Raw genomic sequence first — 27,064 nt, 5'->3', positions numbered from 1 at the left:
TATATATATATATATATAACACTCGTCTCGGAAGTATCACTTGTACTGATCAGGTACATAAAATTGACTATTCCTTTACCATTTGGTTCAAAAGAATCTCTTTTACCATTTGGTTCAAAAGAACCTCCTTTATCATTTGGTTCAAAAGAACCTCCTTTACCATTGCTCAAAAGAGCTCCTTTACCATTTGATACTTCCGCGTCAACATGCATATGCACATAATTCTTACATATTTATAAGAGAGGCTTAGGTAAACTATTCAAGTATATGTTTTCATAAGGATATACATGTTTGCTATGCTCATATGTTTATTTGCATGTAAAAGAGAAGACATGTATAGTACATGTAAAGAAAGAAGCATGAGATTCATTCATGAGTTCTAATATTGCATAGAAAGGACTTTACATTTGCATCAAGAGATCATAAGCTTATATAGGGAACATGCTAGTCATAACAATATCATAAAGAGCATAAAAAGGAGAAATGTCATTTCTATGTATTTGCATGTAAAAAGAGCTTTTCTAAATTTAAAAGAAGTCTATTTCACCTACCTCAACTTGTGCATCACTTCCGGTTGTCCAATCAAAACCCTTACCTTTACACGTTCAATATCTAAAAGAGACATACACAATGTGTAAGTATAACTAGTCTCACATAACTTCCTAAACCCTTAATCTTGATAATAAAGAGCTCAACCTTATGTCATGTCTATGTTTTCAATTCAAACCCATCCCACCATTTCATGACTTCTCTAATTCCCATTATCTTTCAAATAAGATTTAGTCATAAATCTCAGGTTTTATACATGCAAACATCCTCCCTACAATCAAATAGTAATTAAAATATAACTAATTTTCGGATAATGTTAAATCAAAATTATGAAAAACTTGTATTTCATGGAAAAGCCCTACATTAGTCTTTAAAATCCTTCTAAAAGCCAATTAGAACCATAATGATATAAAATTTCTTGATTAGAGAAAAACCCTAAATTCTAAAACTCAAAACGTTTCCCAACCTTACATTATTTTTCAATTAAAAACTTTTTTATGCCATTAGGAACTACTCTTATGAAGGCATCTCCAAAGAAAAATCACTTTGAGTGAAACCCTAATTTCCAAAATTCATATTTTTCTTAAAAACAACTCATTATTAGGTTTAAAAATATCCCCTTACCCTTCACTAGACTTGTCTCAAAGAAAACTCAAGTTTTCTCAAAACTCTAACTTTCATTCCTTAGAGAAAACTCAATGAAAAAGAAAGAAAATTCTTGCAATCCACTTACTTTAGCCTTCCCTTGGATTTCCTACAATTTCCTCCACGAACGGCCGCCGGAAACCTGCGCCCGAAGCTTCCCATCGCCGCTCCTACCCGCGCCCCCTTCTCCTTCTTCGCTCGGTTCGGCCGCAAGAATGAAATGGGGACCGAAACATTTCGGTCCCCTAATAAGAGTGGAATGCTCTCTTTAAATGCATATTTACCTATAAGCCTTCACTTAAACATCTTCTCTATTCAAAGGTCATCAAGGGCAAAGTTGTCATTAAGGGCTTTCCGGAAATTTGAACTCCCAAAATACTTAAAATCCGATATGGGTTCTATACATCATTTCACTTAGAATTTTGCACTCTATTTTATAAAATTTATTGCGTAGAATTCCGACGACTTTCAAGTTCACTTAAAACTCGTCGCGACGCATCGAAAAACGTGCGAGGTCTAAAACGGCATTTTTGTGGGTTTTACAAATTGTAGAAGTACATATTATGTGATATTATTCTTGTTAGATTATTGCCTATAATCGAACATTGCAGCCCTTGATCTGAGTTGAATTTCAATGTTGATTTCCATGCCTTCTTTGTAACGGAAGTTGGGCTGCATTTACGCCAAATTTTTTAACTTACTTTTTTGTGGGATTTTCTGCCTTTGGTTCTTCAAAAAACAATCCAATATGTTTTTTGTCTATCTACTTCCTCAAGAAAGATTCAGATTATTCCTATCTTAAGAGATAAAATGAATTGTAAAGAGCAAATGAGAGAAAAGTATTCAAAAATGTATATAGTTCTTAGACCAAATCTATGTATGCTTCTTAGAAACCTCATTCTTGAGAATTCTTTGTTCTTGAGAATTCTCTTGGATCTCTCATTTGCAAATTGCTGGAAGATGAACTTTGTACAGTTTTATGCATGAGGAAGGAGAATCCTCAAAGTTTATTAGGTTAGTACATGCTTGGTGGAAAACACTATAATGTCTCCAAACCCTTACAAAAATGTATGAAATGCACAATAAAAGCTCAATTAACATTGAGAAAAGAGGGGAGACATTTGGCTAAAAAGGACTAATGTTATTTAGAGAATATAACGGTTAGGCTTAGAATTTATTAAGGAGTAGTACAACTTTTGGTAGATATTTACAGATCTTAATAGGGATTTGTTAGACCAGTCCAACCTGGACCGGCTTAGTCTATTGGAGGCTGAATAGAGGTTCCACCCTAATCAATGCCGCCCCCTTTGGGGGTGGGGTCCAATGACCAAATTAATGAGAAATTAAAGAGAGATTAGGAGGACAATTTCAAATTTAGGGGTTGTTTTGGAATTGGGAAGATTTTTTGTATGTTTTAGTAGGATTGTTTGCTGGAGTTTCAGGTCTATCGAATATTTTGGCTGAGTTTTGTTTTCCTAAGGAGGAAGGACTCTAGTGGGCGGTTTGGATTTGGAAGAGCCAGATCTTACTCTAAAATCAAAGATCCATTGTATCATTCTTGTTTTCTTCTTGCTACCATCAATTAAAATGTTCTTTTGTGAGTTTCTACCTAAATCTTTTCTCTTTTTACTATTTGGGGTTTGCTGAAATTCAAATTCAGCCAAGAGAGTTCACTTTCAATTGGAGTATTTCCTATTAAGATTCAAATATAATATGTCAAAATTCTCCTACATATTATCCTAAATGGTCTCGTTGAATAAATAGCCATTGAAGCCAAGCATTAGCTGTGGATGTGTGATGCACAAATATTTCAATAAAGAAATCAACAGTAACGAAGATTTTATGTTGAAATTCAAGAAAAAACTTTTAATAAATTGTAAAAAGCTATCTACATACAATCAATTCAATCCCATTAATAATATACTTGAAAAAAAGGGAAACTAGCAATAATCCATGTAATGCATCAATCCCATCTACTTGAAGAAACTCTCCCTCAAGTTTTGTGATTGAAAGATAACTCCTTTAGAGGGAACTTAAATGTCAATAACATCAAAAGTATTAGAAATATTGATGTCTGTAGGAAGGTCAATTTTTCAAGCATTGCTAACAATCTTCTATGACTAATTTTCTTAGCTTTGAGCTTATTATATGTACCCACAAGAAAGCAGTTCTTTGAGAGAGAGACCATCACTAAATCATCTTTTTGAACAATTGGAGCTGTCGATATTTTTTGCTATAATATTCTTGTAATGCGAATTAGCCTTATCAAAAGTTTTCCTTAGCTCTTGATGAGTTTGATTGACGTGCACTGCAAATTCCTTATCCTTAGGATTGACATACAAGGAGGAATACATTTTAATCCACGGTATGCCTTGGGAGCATTGGGACACTAGTTTATACAACTTATTTATATTCCTCAACAATATATCGAGCCATTGGCATACTATTAAAAGATTCATATCTTAAGAGATAAAGTGAATTGTAAAGAGCAAATGAGAAAAAAATATTCAAAATAGTACATAGTTCTTCAGCCCAAATCTATGTCTATGACTTGAAAACCTCATTCTTGAGAATTTTTCTTGTTCTCTCATTTGCAAATTGCTGGAAGGTGAACTTTGCACGGTTTTATTCATGAGGGAAGAGAATCCTCAAGTTGATTAGGTTAGTACATGCTTGGTGGAAAGCACAACAATGTCTCCAAACCCTTACAAAAATGTATGAAATGTACAGTAAAAGTTCACTTCATGTTGAGAAAAGAGGAGACTTTTGGCTTAAAGGACTAATGAATTTCTCTTGAGAATACAATGAATAGGCTTAGAATTGATTAAGGAGTAGTGCAACTTTTAGTGGATATTTATAGATGTTAATAGGGATTCAAATATATCATGTGTCAATATCTTCCTACCCATCATCCTAAATGACCCCCTTTAACAAATAGCTGTTGGAGCTAAGCATTAGCTGTGGATGTGTGATGCACAAATATTTCAATAAAGAAATCAACAACAATAGAGACTTTATGTTGAAATTTAAGAAGAAACTTTTTACTAAACTGTAAAATGCTGTCTCCATACAATCAAATCAAGCTCATTAATAATATACTTGAAATAAAAGGGAAACTAATAATTTAGGAAACTAGCAATCATCCTTGTTCCTGCCTACTTGAAGAAAACTCTTTCTCAAGTTTTGTGATTGAATGATAACTCTTTTAGAGGGAACTTAAATATCAATAACATCAAGAGTATTAGAAATATTCATGTTGGTAGGAAGAAATGATTTATGTAGCTAACCCCACATGGTGGGATAAAAGCTTGATGTTGTTGTTGTTGTTGTTTTATTCTTGTAATGCGAGTTAGACTTATCAAAAGTTTTCTTTAGCTCTTGATGAGTTTGATTGACGTGCACTACAAATTCTTTATCCTTAGGATTGCCATACGAGGAGGCATACATGTTAATCTATAGTATGCCTTGGACCACTAGTATATACAACTTGTTCATATTCCTCCACAACATATTGAGCCATTGGCATATTCTATTAAATTCAAATTCTATATGTGGAAGGATAGCATCCTATTACTTCGGTTTGTCATCAGAATAGATCACACCATGTTGCTTAGAGTGCGGTTGGTTGCTTTAGTTTGCCTATTGGTTTGGGGATGACCTGTTTTGTTATACTTTAAGAAGTATAAAAGTATTTGTGTAACATCTGCCAAAAATGACTTGAGGACTTAAAATCCCAATCTAAAGTTAGTGAATGAAGTAAACTATAGAAGTGAATGATACAAAATAACAAATGAGCCATATGAGAAGCATTCAAAGTTTTCTTAAATTGAATGAAGTACGCCATCTTAGAAAACCTATTGAACACGTTGAAAATTTCAACTATCTCTCTTTAAATTTGAGGAAGACCAAGAACAAAATTCATAGTTGTCTCTAGAACATGCAAAGGAATCTAAAGATCTATGCTCTGAACTTGACTCTTAGTCTTCTAGCAGACCAAACAATGTTGAACAAAATACTCATTGTCGCTTTTAAGATGACATTTATAAAATTCACTCTCTACTAAACTATTAGTTTTCTCATGGCTAACATTTCCACCTGAACATCCAACATGGGATTTTTTAATCTATGTCATGCAAAGGCGATTAATGAATGCATAACTGTGTACCTTTAAATAAAAACCTATCATGAAAAGAAAACCAGTAAAAAAAATTACTGTTTTTGCATTGCACCCTCACCCATTAAGATCTAGAAGTTGTAAAAGCCACAACTTTCGTGGTGTTTGTAGTTAGTAACAAGGCACGTTGACTTAATGCATCATCTACTTCATTTTTTTCGTCGAACATATATGATATTGTCACTAAGCTTGTTATGTTATATGAATTTGAGTGTAGTGCAAGTAAAGACGTTATGATAGCCATGTCGAGTGTTGCAATGAGGGCGAAATCTTTGGGTAGTGTCTTATCTACAAACCCATCTGCCTTCCAAAATTTATCCCGGAACTTATTCTGTTAAAACTCTCTCGCTCAAAAAAAAAAGAAAAGAAACGCGCGGCGGGGAGGTTGGGGCCGAATTTTCGGAGCCCACAGTTGACTTTGTTTGCTAATCATGGCCAGATATTAATGAATTTGATTATTTTTTGTTTCATTATTTATTAATTATTATTATAATACTATATTATTTACATCTGGTTATTTTCTATTCTCTGTTTGAGTAATTTTTATTTCTTTTATTCTTTTCTAGTTTAAAGTATTTTTATGTTAGCTGCCTTTTTTTTGTAATAAGTCTCTACCTTTCTTCTAATCGAAAATTTGGTGAAATGGAGTAAAATTTTTCATTCTTTTCCCTAGCTTTTCATTCTTTCATGGTATCATAGCCTAGTTTCTTCACTAAAAGGAGATGGGTGAAGATTATAGCGTTAAACAAGGATGGGGAGAAGGCTGGTTCATCTTCATCTTCACCAAGTATCAGTGTTATTCCCTTTGCATCCGTGGATCACTCCCCTCTTGAAATTACTTATATAAATCAGGTGTTGAAAATTTCTTCTAATTGTCACTTTTGGCCAGAATGATTGTATTTGGGAGAGGAAAAAATGGATATCTTGAAGGTACCTAAAGGAAATTTAAGCCAACTGATCCTCTCTATACAACTTAGGATACTAACAATTAATTAGTAATGGTTTTGCTTGGCAAATCCATGGAAGAGCATTTTGGCTCTCTATATTTGATTCGTAACATAGCAAAAGCTATGTTGGAAAAGGTGAAGATGGGTTATTCATGCCTTGAAAACACAATACAGCTTTTTGAACTAAATGTTAAGGCTTGTGATTTCAAGAAAGGGACCATGGGAATTAATGAACACTTCATAATTTTTTATGTTTTAGCAGGAATTGGAATTATTTGAGCCCATTGATTGGTGTTGAGAATATGCAATGAAAGAATATGAAACTAGGTGAAAAAACTTGAACCTATGATTTCCTTGCAGATTATAACGACCTAAATGATGTTCATGTAGGATACTTGGATCTGGCCCATTATGTCGTATTAATGTGTTTGTTCATGGCTCGGCCAAAGGCTTGAATTAATAAGATGGAAGTAGAAGGTCGAATGAATATTTAAATTTTCATCTAATATCAACATGTGTGGTTGAACAACTTCAATATATTGAAAGAACACCTAAATTATAAAATTCTCTTGTAACAGATGTAAGATAAATGTCTCTCTTGTAGTGCTATGCCTATGATAAATGGATTCTTTTCATCTACCCATTTAGCTCTTTATGACTTGTCCTGAAGACATTTGTCACAACAGTGACGAGTTATTACCAATCAATGGTTAATCATATTTCTGGATTACAGTAATATGATGGGAATTTTCAAAAATTTTATTTATGCTAACTAAAATGAATCATAATCTATATGCGATTCATTATATTAAATTATAATCATTTAATAGTTTTAAAATCTTTCTTTATAAATAATCATATCATATCGAATTTTATATTTCTTATTCTTATATAATACAATCCTTATAGGGGTTTCCATCTAAATTATACAATTTAAGATACTTTCTCCATTTCCTTTTTTAGTTTCTTTTCCAATTCACAAGCTTGGGTACATTGCATCGATAATCACTACTATAAGGGAGTGTACTTTTTCAGACAATATGCACTTGCAAATATTTCTATATAAATCATTTTTTTTGCATTCTTCATCTCATTTCATATTTTTGTATAATGAGCTTAAATGCTTAATATGATTTATGGTAAATAATTGAAATATATTAATAAATTCATATCATTCATTTCAACATAAGTAATCGTCTATAATAGAGATAAATTATAAATGAATTTGTAATAACAATAAATTGCTTAAATGCTAATAATAATTAATGCATCAAAGTTAGAAGAAACAAAAATAATAATTTGATGAAATCACAACTCTTATTGCTAATGGTTTTTATTAGATCCTATTGATTCAAGGCATGCTAAAAGAGAACTTCTGGTATGCTTTCCGTAAAGAAATCAACCGCACAATGGAGGCATGCTGGAAAGTGCATACTACACAGTAAACCAATCAATTGTGACCATCTAAATTAACATGGGGATCATTGTATGGACACTCACGCCTACCAATCAACTATGGCCATCCAAAGTAATGTGTGACACACGCAATGTGTGACACATGCAAAATTGAACCAGCAATGTAAAAATGGTGACGAGTAAAGTAAATCTTAAATCCTTTAAAGATAAAATAAAAATTTGTGATATTTTATTAATATGATAATTAATTATTTAATAATTAATTGTGATATTGATATATAAACCCTAAAAAATTTTATTATAATTTATAATTTAAAATTTATAACATATTAACAAAATTACACGCTATTTTTGCTTTGCACCATGCGCCTATGCTTATGGATGACACAAATTACGTACGCTTTTTTGAACACTTGCACAACGCCAAGTAAGTAGTGTTGTACTTGCACCACAGTGCGACATGCGCCATGGAGTCATTTTGCTCCAATGACATGTATGGGGCACTAAGCCCTCTATTAGCCAAAGTTGACTTAACATTATTACATTAGATAGATATTTATCTTAGGTTTAAAGGTCTTTTTGAACAACACACCCACAGCTGCCGACGAAGATCATTTGGTCAGATTGGGTTATTTATCTCCACTAAGTAGGCCTATGTTCATGACATCTTGGGATGACATAACATGATCTTAATCATATTCATCATCATTCCCACACCATTCATTCTAAGCTAATGATAGTACATTTCTCTATCCTAAAAATCAAATCACTTCTATTATCTTAAGCATTTAGTGCATAATAACTAGTTTTAATTAAAAGTTCTCTCTTATTATTGGGAGAGGTTATTAATCATAGGGGCTTGTCCCTATAGGAAACTTAGAACTATTATCATAATTTCCTCCTAAAATGAGGTCAAATTCTCTTGTTAGTATCTTATTTGCAATCTGATTTGCCTTTTGAAGATTTCACCTGAATAGAAACTCTTCTAGAAGAGCTGAGAGTAAATTGTTGGATCCCACGCTTTTTTTGTTTCTTATGTTACTTCTTTTTAGCAAATTGCTAAAATGTTTACCAAGAATTTATGAAGATCTCTCTTTGAAAAAATGATAGGCAAGTTTGGTTTGTTTAATATGTAAATCAGAGGATTGTTCAAATACTCCTGATGGAAAGTTCTAGTTCTCATATTGTCTATCGATCTCCTTTATATGGAAGTAATTGACTCTAATTTTGCTTCTTGTTATTACAAAAATTATTGACTAGAGTTTATTGAGGATGATTTTTTTTCTGTTTACTGTTCTATTATTTCCTAGTATACTAAGATTATTTATTGTACCAGTCTTCCCTACTTACTACTTAAATAATGTTTATTTAGTACTCTGTTCTTTTCTAGTTTCTCGGGTCAATTACAGTAATTGTTCTTCCAATTGCTGTTTCTATCAAGTGTAATAAATATGTGCCTACTGTTTGAGAGAAAATATGGTGAAATGAAATAGATTGCTCTTTCTTTTCTCCTCTTATTCTTTCAATTATTATGTTAGAGCTGTAGGATTAGTAAATTGAAGGTAAGATGTCAAGAAATATACGAACTGTTTTGACCATATGCTCAATAGTTGGTATAAGATGCAGCAATATATCTGATCGAATTTGTTTTCTTTCTGATATATCAATCAAATCTATCTATTTGACAGATAGAATTTAGCAGAAGGGGACTAGCAAGAAAAAAATAGTTCCATCTAATTTAATTACTTCAGGTATCACTAGATGATAATGATGCGAAGATGATTCTTGAAGCTGCCCCATGGGCAAGGCTGTTGTGAAAATGATGAGGGTGAAGATAAAGATGATAGTCAGTATTAGGTTTCATAGCTTAAACATGACTCGTTAAGAAATTATTGTGTACTTCATTGTGTATGTATCTTATTTTGAATAGTTAATATTAATTCAAGAGTTAAAAAATACATGGGATTAGAAAGTGCCGTTTCATTCTATAATTACATAAGTTAGTTCTCTTTGTGCAATCTCAATTCCTGTGCTTTATGTAAGTATGTGGCGCTTAAATTGTACCACATTGTATTTTTTCTCACGTACTGTTTTATTGAGCAGATACATCCTATTATTTTTGCACTTTTTTCTAGAACGATTAATTTGAATTTTGATAGAAAGAAAATCTGGACGATGATCTTGCATAGTATGTGCCCAGAAGCTGCCACTGGATGGTTCAACGAATTATCAGTTGGTACTTTACGGAAAGCCACATGTCACAAAGAAATTTTCATTAGGCGCTTAAAAAACAATTGTCCACTTTGATAAAATTTCCATGTGGCAAATTTGAAGGGTAAATTGGGGAAGACAAGGGTTTACCTCGCATTTCTTTGTAATATATGTAGATATATCGGTAACATGGAAGAATTTTGTTATCCGCATATGACATAATAGCCCTTGAATCGGTCTTTTATCACTTTTCTGATTTTCAATTCTCAAGATATGGCTTGAAGCTTTTTTTATAAAATGCATTAAAAAAATTTTGTCCTTTCATTTCCCATACTTGTTAATCCTTTATTGTTTGTGCGGCTTTTACTAACATATATGGTAGCAAGTCAAGAATGTAGCGAGAAAGATGCTTTTTAGTTCTGAGTTTTAAATGTTTTTGATACTTTCTCTTAGCCAGTTCTTTTTATGTATGATATTGCAGTATATGAATAGCTTGTCATACTTATCCAGTGAGTCATTCTCGTCAATTCCGCCCGAGCTTATTGTCGATATCCAAAGAATGTTGTCCACTAACATGTCTTCAAGGCCTAGCGCATTGGAATTCACTGGTAATTGCCACATTGTCTTGTGTGATTCTATATATTTTTACTGCTATTATATCATTGGATGTGTATTTAATTATGGAATTTACTTCTGCCTTTCATGCTTGATGCTATACCATGATCTTTCATCCTTTTGGGATGTTCTATAATATCGTAGCTTAATGCTGTCACAGTTTCTTCTTTAATGTTTGATGACACTGTTCTTGGTTATGTAGCAATATTTTCTTAGTTTAGCAGTTTAATTCATTGATTTTTTTATATGGTACAATAAGAAAAGTTATTGTTAAATCCCAGTTGCCCTTGGCACTTGATCCCATGGCCAACATGGGGATCCGTGGTAGGCTCACATGGATCACACCGATCTCCTTCCATATTTGTGTGGCTAATTTAGGAAAGATTGTATTAGGGCAATCATGAATTATTTTGTAGTTATTTATTTTTTTATTAAGATATCTTGTATAGAACTATAAATAGGGATAATTTTGTACTATAAAATTAAACCTTTTTTCCTTTTTAATTCCTTAAATTTAACATTGTATCATAGACTAAGGATACATAATTTGTCATGCCTTCATTGCTGGCCTTCCCTTATTATTTCTACTACTTCTATAACCAACGCAGACTTCATTGCTTCTCTGCACTTGCTGGCTTGATTAATGTCTTCATCGCTACCATTTGTCGCCGCAATGTTTGAAGCTAATTTCTCCCAAAGTTTGACCACATGGAGAACTCCATGGTGTACCAACGAAGAGATATTCAAAATATGCAACATTCCTATTACTTAAATGAGAAGAATTATTTGAAGTTATCTCAATTTGTGAAGACCTACTTGGAAGGGAAAGGAAAGATGAATCATCTCCTTTGGTTAGGACCAAAAGAGGGAGATCCTAATTTTTGGGTATGAAATGAAGTGGACTCCATGATTATATTATGATTGTGAAATTTCATGTCCCAAAAAATTAGTGATACTTTTATGTTCTTATCTATTGCCAAGGACATATGGATGTCGCTAGGCAAACTTTCTCAGAAGCTCGGGGTGCTGCTCAAATCTTCGAAATTAAGGTCAATATGAGAAGCACAAAATAAGGAAGCAAGAATGTGACTAAATATGCCACTTTTCTTCATGACTTGTGGCAAAAACTTGATCATTATAGATGCATAGAGATCAAATTTCTAGAATATGTTGCTATCCTGAAAAACTTTATTGAGAATGATAGAGTGTATGACTTTCTTGCAGGATTAAATGCAAAGTTTATCAGGTTAGAGTTTAGATCCTTGGTAAAGAGGTGACACCTTCATTAAATGAGACCATTTCTCACATTTGTGTTGGGGAAAGCTGACAAGGGGTAACGTTGAAATCAAAGCCTCTTGAAGATTCAGTAATAGTGACAACTAAAGAGGCACCATTGAAGGAAAGAAGTAAGGATTCCTCAAAATCTAAAAAGAATAAAAACTCCCTTTGGTGTAGTTATTATAAGAAATCATGACACACAAAGGAGACCTACTAGAAGTTATAGGAAAAGCTCTCAAATAAGGAGTGGAATCAAAGAAGTGGACAAAAAGGGGATATCACATGCTAACACTATAACAAGTCAGCCCAACCCAAAAACATAGTCCAACTTTAAAGAGCTCAACAAAGAAGATATTGAGAAACTAAAATAAGTCATGGTATCCTTTAAAAGATTACATGTATCTTCTTTTCTTACCCTTTCAGGTAAGTTTTCTATATCCTTTGGATTAACTGCCTCTAAAAATCATTTGAAAGGTTTATGGTTCATTGATTCAGCATCCACATATCACATGACACACTCCATTGCCCACTTCATCAATTGCACTCCGTGCCCGACTAATAAAAAAATCGTTATTGTTGATGGTTTTCTTACCATAGTAGCTGGCTAAGAAGATATACCCTTATCTTCCTCTCTCACTCTTAAAAATGTGCTCTACATGCCTCAATTATCTACAAACCTAATCTCCATACAAAAATTTATCTGTGACTATAAGTGCCAAGTCATATTTTATCCTTCTTGTTTTTTAGGATAGGGATCGGGGAAGAAGATTAGACTTGTTAAGGGGAAAGATGAATTGTATTATCTGGAAGAGCTGAACACATAGACTATTATCAATAATAGCTATTATATATTATCTATATCTAATATAAATCTAATTTTTAGCTTCATCATTTTACACTAGGACATTCATCTTCTTGTCCTATATTATCTCTATATTCAAAAAAATTTTATGAGTTGAAAATTTGATCCTTTCATTGTGAAACCTGTGAGTCAGCCAAGCATAAATGTGTTTTTTTCCAAACAAAAATGAGGGATGTCATATTTCCTTTTACCTTATTCAAAGTGATATCTGGGAATCGTAAAAAATCTCAAACATACGAGGGGCCAGATGGTTTGTATCCTTCATTGACAACTATATTCAGTCTCTTAGATCTTTCTCCTCAAAACTAAATTCGATGTTAGCATTATCCTATCCATTTTTCACACCATGATCCAGAGCCAATTCAGGATAAAAATAAAAAAATTCCATCCAACAATGCCAAAGATTATTTTATTCAAACCTTATCCTTATATTTTCAAAAGGAAGGTATCATTCATGAGTCTTCTTGCATTAACACCCCATAACAAATGGAGTTGGATAAAGGAAAAATGACCACCTTTTACCTCCACCCGTGCACTTCTATTCCACCACATTGTATCTAAATCCTACTAAAGGGAAGCCCTTATAACTGTCACATATCTCATAAACCGACTACATTCAAAAATCTTGGGACTAAAAATACCAATAAATATTCTGTCCTCATTTTACCCCGAAGTCCGAAACCATAACAATCTCGCATCCATAATTTCAGGGGGAGATTGAAACTGAGGAAGATGAGGAAAGTGAACTTGCCTCCCTTGACCTTTTTGCTCCATCTCAAGTTGATCCTCCTAAACGTGAAATTAAAGCTATAGAAATTGAGGAGAAAGCTATTATGGATAACATGATATTTGGAAAGGTATATTCTAGGCGTACTAATCCAAATTATGCTTTAGAGAAAATTTAAGAATAAGAATCATCTCCTAAAATTGAGATAAACACAAGTTCACCTAAAAACTTTCCATGTATCCCATAACTAACTTTGTATCTTTCCATAATTTCTCACATTCACACAAATTTTCTTATTACACTAAATAATATTCATATTCCTATTAATAATTTTGAGGCCTTATTTGATAAGAATTGAAAAAATACTATGAAAGAAGCAATGCAGGCGCTAGAGAAAAATAATACTTTAGAGATCATCGACCTACCAATAGGAAAAAGACCAGTTGGCTGCAAATGAGTGTTCTCTGTGAATTACAAAGTCGATGGTATACTAGAAAGGTATTAGACAACCCTGGTAGCAAAAGGGTACAGTTAGACGTATGAAATTGACTACTATGAAATTTTTGCACCTGTGGCCACAATGAATATCATGAGGATCCTGCTCTCACTAACAGCTAATTATTTCTGGCATCTAAAATAGCTGGATGTCAAAAATGCATTTCTATATGGGGACTTGGAGAAAGAAATATTTATAGATATTCCACTAAGATTCAAGGAGAATTTTGGGGTGACAAGTAAGTTAAAAAAGACTCTATATGGGGCTAAAGCAATTACTTAAGAGCTTGGTTTGGAAAAATTTCAAAATTCATGCTACTCAATAGATATTGACAAAGCTAAGGGGATCATATACTCTTCTTCAAGCACTTAAACTCACGATGAGTCACAATTTTGTTTGTTTATTTGGATGATATCATCTTGATTGGGAATAATAAAAAGGAAAGAGTGATTCTAAGGAAATATCTTACCAAGGAATATGAGATAAAAAACTTAGTAATTTGAAATATTTTCTTGAAATTGAAGTGACCCACTATAGCAAAGAAATCTTCATTTTTCAACAAAAATATATTCCTGATTTTCTTAAAGAAACATGTAAATTAGCTTGTGAACTGGCACCAACAGCAGTAGAATCAAATCTCAAATTGGTGGAAGCTAATCTGATACCTGAAGATTCAACATATGATTCTATCTATTCGAACCTGATTTGAAAAAAGGTAAGATTTGAGCTTATGAATTTTTAACACATTTGCTTATCCTTAAGAGTGTTTTAATGCATAAAAATGATTATAAGTGGTCTAGAATGAGTCCTAAGTGTTTGATGTTAATTTCAACAAAATCTGAAATGCCATTATAAGAGCATCTCGGTGCTGGGTGTTCGAGCGCCCCAGCGTTGCTACAGTACCAGACACCAAATAATGACATTGCAACGCTTCAGGCTCTAAAATTTGATTTCTAAACTAGAGTTGTAGAGCTCGGATTGAGCGTCGGAGCGCAAGGCTATTATGAGCACTTTAAGTATATTTTAAAAGCACTATTCCATTGCCATTTGTTCGATCACAGCAGCTGCATAGTGGGACATAGAGAGGGTTTTGGAGGCTTTCTAGATAATGAAACTCTGTTTTTAGCCATCGGGTTAGTTGTGAAAGTGGTCCGAATCAAGGTAGGACATTATGCTTATCTCAATTTTAAAAAAAATGAAGTCTTTTAAAAATTTTCTGATTAAATTTATAAAATTTTTTTACTTAAAAATGTGGTTAACTTTGTAACGATAAATTTCACCGTATAACTTTTTATATGTTATAAAGATTAAGATTATGAATATTTTCTGAAAATTTTATATCGAGTATTCTAGAATTTGTTCGATTTTAATTGAACAAAAAATAATATGGACACTGTAAAATATTATTGTATTATAGTGAATATCTTAGAATGATATTTTATACAATCCTTAATAATTTGATTATGTTTTGAAATTGATAAATTTTGCTTAGTAAGAATTTTTGTTACCTACCATTATAGAAAATTATGTAATTCTAACACCTACTCAACTATGCTTTAACTACTATATTATGATAAATATGTGTATATGTGACTGAATTATGATTGCTGGGAGATATAAGGGCCTGAATTCTTTGAGATTCTATTTGTATTAGAGAATATTCTTATGCCTATTAGACGTATTCTGGTGGCAATAAAATCATGTTCTGGTGGTTATAAGTCATGTTATGATGCCCACGGACATATTCTTTTGCTATAAGAATGAAAGGAGTTTATAAGGGGTTAGAACTCTTTGAGATTCTGTTTGGGATTTGGATATGTGATATGAATTATTTTATGATATGAATTTCAGTCTATTTATCTGCTCAATATTGTTATTTCTATATTTGGATAATTGTTATGCTCTTATTTTCTTTCTCTATATAGTGATTTATTATACTACATTTAACTATTTTTAAATGTTTAACAAAATATTATTGAAATAATTTTTGAAAATTTAAATCGGTTTGTGGGCTTGTTGAGCTGTTGTAGCACAATGATTTTTCTTCTTGTTTTCAGGATTTAAGAGAGGGAAGAAACTTGTTGATTAGCAGTTTAGGATCAGATTTGAGTTTATATATATTTTTTTATTTTGATTTTTGTAAAGTCATAGCTGATTTATTATTCAGTTATGTAGCTTCTGTTTATATTCATGTACTGTAGTTTATACATTTTGATGAAATGAAAGAAAAATCTTGTGAATGAGTTTATTTTCAATAATTGAGTGTTTTAGTAGCTATGTAGTATGTTATTTATTTAAAATGAGTGTTAGAAGAGAATGTGAACTTTCTAAAACTATATTTTTTAGATTTGCTTGTCATAGCTCAAAATAATAAGACCTATCTTAGTAGGGTTGGGTTGTGACAGCTAAAGAGGATCCAAGCCTAAATAAGGGAGCTTACTAAAGACTTGTGAAAAAATTAATTTACCTTTCCCACACTAGACTAGATATAACCTTTGTTTTAAGCATGATTAGCCAGTTCATGTAGAATCCAAAGCAGATTCACATGCAAGCATTAGATAGAATACTGACCTGCCTCAAGGAGAATCTAGGAAATGAGATTCTCTTCAGAAGAGAATGTAGAATAATCCTGGAAATGTATACTGATGTAGATTTCGTAGGATCACTAGTAGATAAACGATCTACCTTATGACACTGTATATTCCTTGGAGGAACTTTGTTACATAGAGGAGTAAGAAATAAAATGTGGTGGCAAGGTCTAGGTCAAAAGCAGAGTTCAAAGCTATGTCCTTAGGTATATATGAGATATTGTAGATCTAGATGATCTTAGAAGATCTAAGGATCAAGTGGGAAGGACCCATGAAGCTACAGTGGTAACAAATTAGTATTCAACATAGCTCATAATTCAGTTTAGCATGATTGGACAGCACATAAAAGTGGACATGCATTTTGTTATAACTTAAAGTTTCAGGTAAGAAATAGAAAATTTATCTTAATTAAACTATACGAAAATGTGTGGAAATTATCACATTAGTTTTGTGTCTTTATTTTTTCCAGTTATTTTTAAATTGTTAATAATTAATTTAAAATTATTATTATTGTTAAATTTATTAAAATTATTAATTAGTTAGTGGCATGAGCACTATGGAGAGGTAGGTGTTCGTGGATAGCCTCTCCCATTCAGTCATGATTCAGCCAGAAGGATTGCAGTTTCTGTGGGCGGAAGAGGAGCGCAAGCTGGTGTTTTACTGGGTTTTGGGGTTTGATAGGTATTGGGGTGAGGTTTTGCCGCAATGGAGGAAGAATTATTTGGTGGAATAAGAAATAGAGGAAGGAAGAAGAAGAAGAAGTTACAAGAGGGAAAGTAGGGAAGAAAGAAAAGAGGTAAGGTTTTGGTTGTATTTTAGATTTCTAATTCTTTGTAAAGTTCCTAATTTAGATTATCCAAATGTTATTTAGGGTTTAACTGGTATATATGGGGAGGTTTTGGTTGTGAGATAAATTGTGTTTTGGGATATATTGATTTAATTCAATTTATTGGAAAAATGATTTATAGATCTATAAAAATTGAGATGTAAATTGTGTAGGTGATTTACAACGAAAAAGTGTACGAAATGTTAGATTCGAGAAGACAATTCATGGGGGCAAGAAATACAATTTTAATTTAAAAAGCAAATGCTATCATTTTTAGGCATTTACAGGCTGTTGAAAAAATTAAGGGTAAAAAGGATTAAAGTTAGTTCAATTTAGTTGTGTGGATTTACAGTTAAATATCCAGGTATGAGTGATCACATGTAAATTTTAATATTCAAGCTTAAAATGAGGTATTATATGAATATATAAATATTTTTTTTAATTAACAACATTTTAATATGAAAAAAACATTGAGCTATTTATTGTTTTCTTATTTTTCTTATGCAAATGTTATATAAATGTCTTTTATAGCAAGTCATAAAGCATGTAATTCGTAGTCAAATATGAGTTCATAAAATTGAAGCGTAATGAATATCATAATAGTTGAGGGTTGGCACTGAAATATTATAATATCTACGAAGGTGGGCAAAAGGGACTCTAATGGAGGTTTTAGTACCTTAATATAGTTCAATGGAGATAATGTTGAATTTTACATGAGCGCCTTTGAATATTATTATGAAGCTATAAAAGTTAATTTTATGTCATATATATGACCAGAACCTATCACACCGCTACAGTTAATCTGGGGTGTAACAGAGAGGAAGAATCTAGGGATGTATCTCTTATTAACACCTATACTGAAATATATTTATCAGGATCACATAAGTATGAAATATTCTATCTAGACTATCCCAACACATCAAAATTTTCAAACTTTAAGAGTTTATTTCATATTTCATAATTGGAAATATATTTAGAATGCATCGAATAAAATACATAGCTTACTTAACTTTTAAATAACATTTATATACCCAACAGTTTTTCTGTATAGCTTCTATTTTGATCTCTATACACACCCAAACGTATGTATAAAAAAGTGCAGTTAATCTCATATGTAGAGCTCACGAGCTCCTTCCTTTTTGCTGCTGTACAACCACTGTTAAAAAGCTTAAGCTTACTGAAATACGTAAGCATACTATAATAAATAAAAAACATATTTAGAATCAGTTGTATATAATATGGGGGTTTATAAGCATGTATAAAACATCAAATGTATTTTTTACTTTTCACATTTTCTGTTTTGTTATTGTTCTATACTTTGAGTAAGTCATATGATGACTTCAGGCTTTTGCATAATTATAGCCATCGAATTCAGGGTTGGGTTTGCATTTTTAACTTTTATAATTAGAGGACAATTTTCTCATTCAAGAGTCTGAATTCTAAACTTTTAGAAGTGAGAGAATGTATGGTACTTTTTATATGGCTTTCTTAAGACTTATCTCATCAGCATTTTCGTCTTTACTTGTGCGGCCTATTCCCCATATATGACTCATTTAGCATTTTCATTTCTCTTTTCATAACAATCATAAAAAATGCCATTACAATAAATACTCGATCAACTTGATGAACCAATAACTAAAGACATAATGAAACTTGAAATATATAAAAATATGTGGCCGGAATCATATGAAGTTTACTATTTCCTATAATATAATTTCGGATATCTCATCTCGTTCTCTAGGGTAGTCGGGTAATTTGGTTCATTTGAAGTACTTCGACCTCGTTTCCTCTTATATATAATCTAAAGAATATATTTTTACCTTTTATACATGCATTCAAGTAATATATAATAGATTATATAAAAACCTTACAATTTTATCTCAATTGCACTCCTCCAACCCAAAATTCCTCACCTTCTATTCCCTTCTTCCTCTATTTTTTTTTCACTTTATTTTCTCTCTGATTTCAGCTTCCACTGATTTCAAAAAATAAGGGTTTCAGCAGATTTCAGCAAGATAACAGACCTTACATATTTCAATGTGGGCTCTGAAAATTTCGGCCCTGGCCTCCCTGCCGCTTTTCTTATTCGGCGAGGGAGTTTTAACGAACTAAGTTCCGGGGTAAATTTTGGAAGGCAGATGGGTTTGTAGATAAGACACTACCCATAGATTTCGCCCTCATTTTGTGAGGACTTTATGATCTGAGTTCTGGTTTCCTATAGGCGCAAGCCCCTATAGTTAATTATCTGATACGTATATAATACGTGTTAAGGCTAGTCGAGGCTAGTCGTCAATCAGATACGTAAAGATACATATAATACCAAACTCCGTTAGGCGTTCCATTAATCATATTATAATATAATTTCTAACTCCACTATTACATTCCAGCCATTCTTAGCCATAGGATTCCAGCTGAGGTGATTAGCCAATGCATGCAACATTAGGTGAAGGATAATTGCTACAGTAATTAACAATTAAAAATCTGTTATAGTAAGCATTTAATTAAATGTTAATTAACTTTTAATTGATTATTGATTAAGCTATTAAATGAAATAATTATTAAATGAATACCTATATACACTTATAAATCAAAATGTTCAAAATTTAAAATAGAATTTAATGAATATAAGTTTGATATTTTATGGAGGTATGGTAAAATAGGGCATATTTTGAAGAAAATTCATGCCAAGAATTCTACTTACATTTTTGAAAATTGTTTTTGGGTATTATACTTCTACCCTCCTTATTCAATAAATTTTTTTTGGGTATTATAATTCTCCCCTCCTTATTTAAACTTCATGCCAAGAATTATACTTAAATTTTTTGGGTATTATTGTTTTGGGCACCCTAAAGTTCAAAGAGTTCTACATGATGTGTAATCATGCTTATATATCATCTTCCTATTTTTTGCTTTATCCATATTTAACAAGCCAACCATCCATCATTGAACATAAAATTCAATGATAACTCTTATTGATTTGCAACCCCAGTTGTAATTTAATTTTCCTCACTCATTGAGCCCAAAATCAATTGGTGACTCATCTTTGTTTGTCTAATCCAAATTAAGCAAATGAAACCCAACACTTTGAATATAAAAATTCAAGGAGACATCATTTTGATTCGTAGCCTCAAAGCTACTAATCTTCCCTTACTTCTATAGGTTCCAAAAGCCATGGAAGATGTCCTATCCTAGCCCAAAAGCTATAGGTTTCCTCTCCTCCTCCAACCCCAAAGTTGTTGGAGATTTTCCTTCTCTTTATCTCTAAAAGCTAAAGGAAGTTATCCAACATTTAGCCAAAAAGCTAAATGTTGGATTTCTACACTCTCCTCCAACTTCCAAGTTGTAGGATATTTTTTCTCTCTTTAGCTCCAAAAGCTAAAGGAAGTTCTCCAACATTTAGCCCAAAATCTAAATATTGGATTCCTACACTCTCCTCCAACTTCTAAGTCATAGGAGATTTTCCCTATCTTTAACCTCAAAAGCTAAAGAGAGTTCTCCAACATTCAGCCCAAAACTATATATTAGACACTTGCTCCTTAAATCCAAACTCTAAGTGAAACATCGTTAGTGTGACATGCCACACAAGCCTCACACACTTAGATGCACAACCCCTTAGGCATGTTAGGAATATGATTTTTCTTTTTCTGCGCATGTGTTTGATGTTGTGGTGTGATTGCCTATTGGATTATCTGCGTTGTGGACACTTGACCATAAGTGATTAGTGTAGAAATATATATGTTTTTCTTGTAGGTATCAATGTCCAAAGGGGGTGCAAATAAATCATAAATATAAAAATGCTTGCATGGCAGGTGCCGCTTAAAAAACCCTCCAAGTGATGTGGCCAATAGGGTAGAAGCAGATGTTTAACACTTAAAGTGCTAGGCGAATTTTAAATGTGATATATTATATGAACTGCTTTCTAACTTTATTTTACAGCTTTGAGTCTTTTATATTTTTAAATATATTTGATAGAATTAGGATATAATCAAACTTATGAGAATTTGCATCAAAAGAAGGAAATAGACTAAAAGAATGTACCTGCTGAAGGTGAAGCACGATGTCCATTCATAAGCCAAAAGCTTGAAGACTCCCCATAAGTAGAATCTATTATAAATTTGACTGTGTTGTATAATGACAGACAACTCAGCTGTCAAATCTAATTGTAATAACTTCGACTCTATAATTTACATTCAGGTTTTTTTTATTTATACATTAAGAATGTTTTGATCTGCTTACTTGATTGCGCACTAGAAAATGCATGCTTTTTCATAGGTTTATTCCTTGTTTTTCTTGGGAGTGGCTTGGACTTTTGATGCAGTAGGCTCTTAGGTTAAAATAATTTTTCTACCCATTATAAATTTAAGCACTTTAACATTGAAATTTGTCTCCATTATTTTCTAATAAAAAATTGCATTACTCCCTTTCAAGGAGTCAAATTTTTCAAACTTGAAATGATCTTGCATAGCCCAAATGTATCTCATGTAGAACAACCTTCAGTTAGTATCAGAAAACCAAAAAAGTCTGCATTTGTGAGTTAGCATTATGTATACCCATCTATTGGCCCTACTTTCTAAATAAAACAACCTTCCTACTCTTCATATGCATTAAGACTGAAATCATGGTTTTAAAGCGTTTAGGTGGGTTTAACTAATATCCCTTTCTAGGAAGGGCAATAAATCCAGAGGTCGGGCTAGCTATGCCTCATGTGAGGTATAGTTTGTAAGTCCATTTGCATTTCATTACATTTAGGTTCGAGGTACTACCTCTCAGTAGTCCTCAACTTAGTTTTAGGATCCGAGGCAATGGTTGATTCCAATCACCATACAAGTCCTAACTTTCTAGGCAATTCCTCCAAAATGTGTCGTTGGAATGTAAGCCCTAAAATTTTAATGAAAATGTCAATTTAAACAAAAATTAGATCTAAAATATAAAGCCTAATATAGGATAGTTTGAGTACCTTTGAGTTTCCCTTAGAATCAAGTGCTTATACACTTCTTTCCTTTGGCCCTCATCCCAAGAAATCTAATTTCAAGTTGATCCTCTCTCTTCCTTGAAATTCCTAAAAGCCAAAACCCTTTAAATAATATTTTCATGGATTTCAAAAATCAAAATTTAGCCAATATCTAAATGAATTTCAGAAGCAAGAAAATCACTAATTTAATCAAAAGTATTCTCAAACATCAAAGCTTGAGATGTAGTTAACCATAGGGGCTAGCCCTTATAGGACGTCTGTATACCAGAATAAAATAAATCTCATTCAATTAATTATTGAGGAAATCTTTGTTAAATTGTAAATTTTATAATTTAGTCTATAAGGAAATGATATTTTGGTCCTTTAGGGTAATATATCATCTTTCTTATGACGTACTCGATCATAAAGTATGCAATCCGTTTGAGGACAATAAAAATTCTCCAATAGATGCCAATTGTACTTGGCTGCTAGTGAGAGTAGTATTCTAACAGTGTTCATCTTGGCTACAGGTGCAAAGATTTCTTAATAGTCAATGCCATATGTCTGTGTGCACCATTTTGTCACTACTCTTGCCTTGTATCTTTCTAGTTTGCCATCAGCTTTATATTTTACAGAGAACACTCATTTGCAGTCGACCGATTTTTTTCCTATCGGTAGATTGATGACCTTCCATGTGTTATTTTTTTCTAGGGCTTGCATTTCATCTTTCATGGCATTTTTCTAATTTCCATCAAATAAGACCTCATAAATATCTTTAGGAGTATGGATATCTTTTAGTGTAACCAAACAATTTTTTTGTGAGGTTGTTGAAGAATATAGAGTTGGTTATAGAATATAAGGGAGGTGGTGAGTTTACCTTACTTTTAGGAGATTGTTCATATTCTTGGATATGCTTTGGAGCACAATTTGAGCTTGTACGCCTGTAGTATACCTTCCCAAATTTAATGACAACTTTGTCTTTTGTTTCCTTATCTTGGGTTTAAGGTGGATTGGTTTAAGATGGTGGAGGAAGGTCAAGTGATGCTAGTTCATTTCTCTTATCTTCCTCAAGTTCAGTCTCCCCCTGAAGATGAGATTTGGAAAAATGGAAATTTTATTCATCAAAGGTAACATCAATAGAGATAAGGGTTTTTCTTGTGGATGGATAATAACATTTGGAACCTGTTTGGGTAGTTGAATAGCCAACGAAGATGCATTTGAAAGAAATAATTTAGTATTCGTAAGAAAAAAAATAAAGATGCATTTGAGTGCTTTTGGATCTAGTTGTCTTCTATCTTGGCTTGAATGTGAACATAGGCGGTTCACCCAAAGATTATGGGTATAAGGTTATGATGAGTTCTAAACTCGGGGTAAAATGAGGACAAAATCTCCATTGAAGTTTTGAGTCCTGGGGTTATTGAAGGTAGTCAGTTTTTTGAGATAAGTTGTAGTTAGGAGAGTTTCCCGCCAATGGGATTTGAGTGTATTGTAGTAGAATAAGAAAGCTTAAGTGGAGGCTAGAAGGTGACCATTTTTTTTCTATTTGGAACCCCATTTTATTGTGGGGTGTGAACGTATGATGACTCATGGACGAGCCCTTCACTTTGGAAGTATGAGGAAAGGTTTTGGTTGAAATAGTTTTTAGCATTATCAGAGCGAAATATCCTTATTTTTATCCCGAATTGATTTTGGATCATATTATGAAAAATGGGAAGATTGGGGCTAACATTGGATTTATTTTTGAGGAAATAGATATAAGAGATTCTATTGTAATCATTAATGAATGATATAAACCAGCGTGCCCCAGAGATATTGGGGATTTTTAAAGGTCCCCATATATTACTATTAATAAGATGGAAAGGAGTATCACATCTCTAATTTTTATTTGAGAAAGTTCTTATGTTAAGTTAACTCACAAGTTTCATAATAAAAATGCTTATTTTCTAATTTCTAAAAAAGTTGTGGATACATATGTCTCAGGACATTAAAAGATGGGTATCCTAACTTACAATGATGAAGTCAAATAGTGAATTTCTTATTAACTAGGGATAACATAACAACTATTTTTAGATTGGTTCAGTTTTTCTAGGTAGTACAATCCGGCTTTGTCCTTAGCAAGTCCAATCTTCTTCCCCGATCTCTGGTCCTTAAATAAGTAATAAGCAGGATTAAATAAAGCTTGACAATTATAATCACTGATAAGTTTTTGTATTGATATTAGGTTTGTGGATAATTGAGGTACATGGAGCATATTTTTTAGGGTGAGTGAAGGAGATAATGTTATGTCTCCTTAGTCTGTTATCATGGTAAGAGAACAATCAACAGTGATGATTTTTTTGTTGCTTGGGCAAAGAGTATAGTTGATGAAGTGGGTATGTGAGTGGGTAATATGATCTGTGGCTCCTAAATTAATGATCCATACTTCCTTTAAATGATTTCTAGAGGAACTTAAACTAATGGAAATAGAAAACTTGCCTGAGAGTGCAAGTGAGGAAGATGCATTTGGCTTTTCAAGAGATACCAGGAGTCATTTTAGTTTATCAATATCTTCTTTATTGAGTTCACCAAGGCTGGACTGTGCTTCTAGGTTGGGCTGACTTATTGTCTTGTTGGCGAGCGATGTGCTCCTTGTTTCACTTATTTAATTCAATTCTTTGCTGGGGGGATTTCCATGTATTTTCCAGCACGTTTCCTTTGTGTTTCTTGACTTCGTGTAATAACTGCACCAAAGTGATTCTTTGAATTTTGGGGAATCTTTACCTTTCTCCTTTCATGGCAATTCTCTATTCATCTTTATTGTTGAACTTTCAATGACCTTTGGTTCTAACATTACTCCTCATCAGCTTTCTTCCACGCGGATGAGAGCAATGGTTTCATTAAGTGATGACGTCTCCTCTTTGTCGAGGATATGGACTCTGGCCTGATCAAATTTTGCATTTAGTCTTGCAAGAAAATCATAAACTCTTATCTTTTTTAATAAAGTTCCTTAGGATCGCAACATCTTCTAAACATCTAGTTTCTATGCATATGTAGTGATCAAGTTCTTGCCTTAGATTTTGTATAAGAGTGGCATACTCCGTCACAGTCTTACTTCCTTGCTTTGTGCTTTCTACTTTGATTTTAATTTCAAAGATTTTGAGCCGCATCCTGAGCTTTGGAGAAGGTCTGTCTGGAAGCATCCAATATGTCCTTTGCAGTGGAAATGAACATAAATGTATTGCTAATTTCTAGAGTCATTGAATTTCACAACCATGACATAATCATGGAGTCTGCTTCATCCCATGCCCAAAAATTAGGATCTCCTTCCTTTGGTCCTTCGAGAAAGTGTTGTATTTTTCCTTTCCCTTTTAAGTAGGTCTTCACAAATTGAGACCACTTTAAATTGTTCTTCCCATTTAGGCGATAGGAATGTTACATGCTTTGGAGGTCACCTTGTCTTTTGTGCAACATAAAATCCTCAAATTGATTAGTGTTTGGAGAAGAATTAGTATATGACTTTTTTGGGTCAAATGATAATAATGAAGACTATCTATTTGATTCTGGGTAGCAATAAAGGCTTCAAAAAGTAAGATCCCTCTGATCTTTAGTTACGACAATAAAGGTCGATGATCCATTTTTTTTAAATAACCTGTGAATCCTTTTAAGAGTTGGACCGGGTAGCTATGCAAGCAATGGTATGCTTTGGATTGGGAGCGGTTCGAGCGGGGTTTTTTCCTTCATTGTTGTTTGGCTTCCTTGCTTTGCAGGAAGTGTAGGCACATGTTGCTTCTTCAGCTCCTTCGTGGTTTTTCGACTACGCTCCTTCGATGACTTTCCCTTCCTGTCGGATCGGAAGTTCCAGTCGGCTAGGTCTTCTATGTCTTTCGTTGTTGTTCGACTTTCCCTTTCTGTCGGATCGATAGTTTCAGATGGCAAGCTTCCATCGGCAGGGGCTCTGTCTGTGGCGTCCGTCCTTGGCAAGGCTCCGCTTCGACGTCGGTCGGCAAGCTTCTGTCGGCAGGTGCTTCGTTTGCGACAAGGCAAGACATTGATTTCTTCTTCTTTTCCTCCTTTGATGATCTACGATCATTCTACAATAGCAATGAAGGCCGTTGGCTCTGATACTATGTTGAATTCGGAAGATTGGAGAGGGAAAAGCTTTACTTTATTATACAATATACTCCCTATTTATAGATCTATACAAGAGGTCTAATGAAGAAACAAATAACTACAAAATAGTTAATAATTGCTGAAATAAAATCCTTCCTAAATAAAATGTCTAGCTATGGAAGGTACTCAATGTCTTTCTAGAAGGCTTCCCACTGATCTTTATTCGTAGTCGTTGGATCTATGAGGGAACTGAGGGCTGAGATTTAACACTAAGATTTTGGGTCACCTATGTGAGCAAAATATGCAACCAACATAGGCTTGCCCTGTTGTTTCAAGAAGGACATATACATGTGCTTAAGCAGAGGTGTGTGCTTACTTTGTATTGTACCTTTTCGTGTAGAATAGCTTAGAGTTGATGACTGAGAATGTGCAGCGACTTGACGAAACCTTGGCATGTATATCCTAATAGTTTTTTTAAAGATCATAACATGACTACCATAGTTTTTTTTATAAAAATAAGGAGTTTCATACAAATACCCTTTTGGAATTAATATTTGAACATAAGTTCCATCGAAGCTTTGTATTGAAATTTTTTAACCTTCTTGATGTCTACATGTTTCTTCTATCTTTTTTTAGAAATGATTAAATGATTTTTCTTTTGCATCGCACCTTTTTTTTGTGCAACCTGCG

At 32.9% G+C, this 27,064-nt stretch overlaps 1 protein-coding gene across 1 annotated transcript in view; it reads left to right on the top strand.

The window, feature by feature from the left end:
- The window catches only part of LOC110100336 (SCY1-like protein 2), a 98,707-nt gene that overhangs the window by 36,439 nt on the left and 35,204 nt on the right, over window positions 1–27,064 (top strand). The window contains exon 5 of the mRNA XM_028695685.1: window positions 10,424–10,550. Within this exon, the coding sequence (XP_028551518.1) occupies window positions 10,424–10,550 (127 nt within the window). The remainder of the gene's footprint in view (window positions 1–10,423; window positions 10,551–27,064) is intronic.

The sequence above is a fragment of the Dendrobium catenatum genome, unplaced genomic scaffold (assembly GCF_001605985.2).
Source record: "Dendrobium catenatum unplaced genomic scaffold, ASM160598v2 fragScaff_scaffold_72, whole genome shotgun sequence".
Taxonomy (NCBI): Eukaryota; Viridiplantae; Streptophyta; class Magnoliopsida; order Asparagales; family Orchidaceae; genus Dendrobium; species Dendrobium catenatum.
Note: the sequence above shows the minus strand (reverse complement) of the source record. Positions and strands in the feature narration are given on the sequence as shown.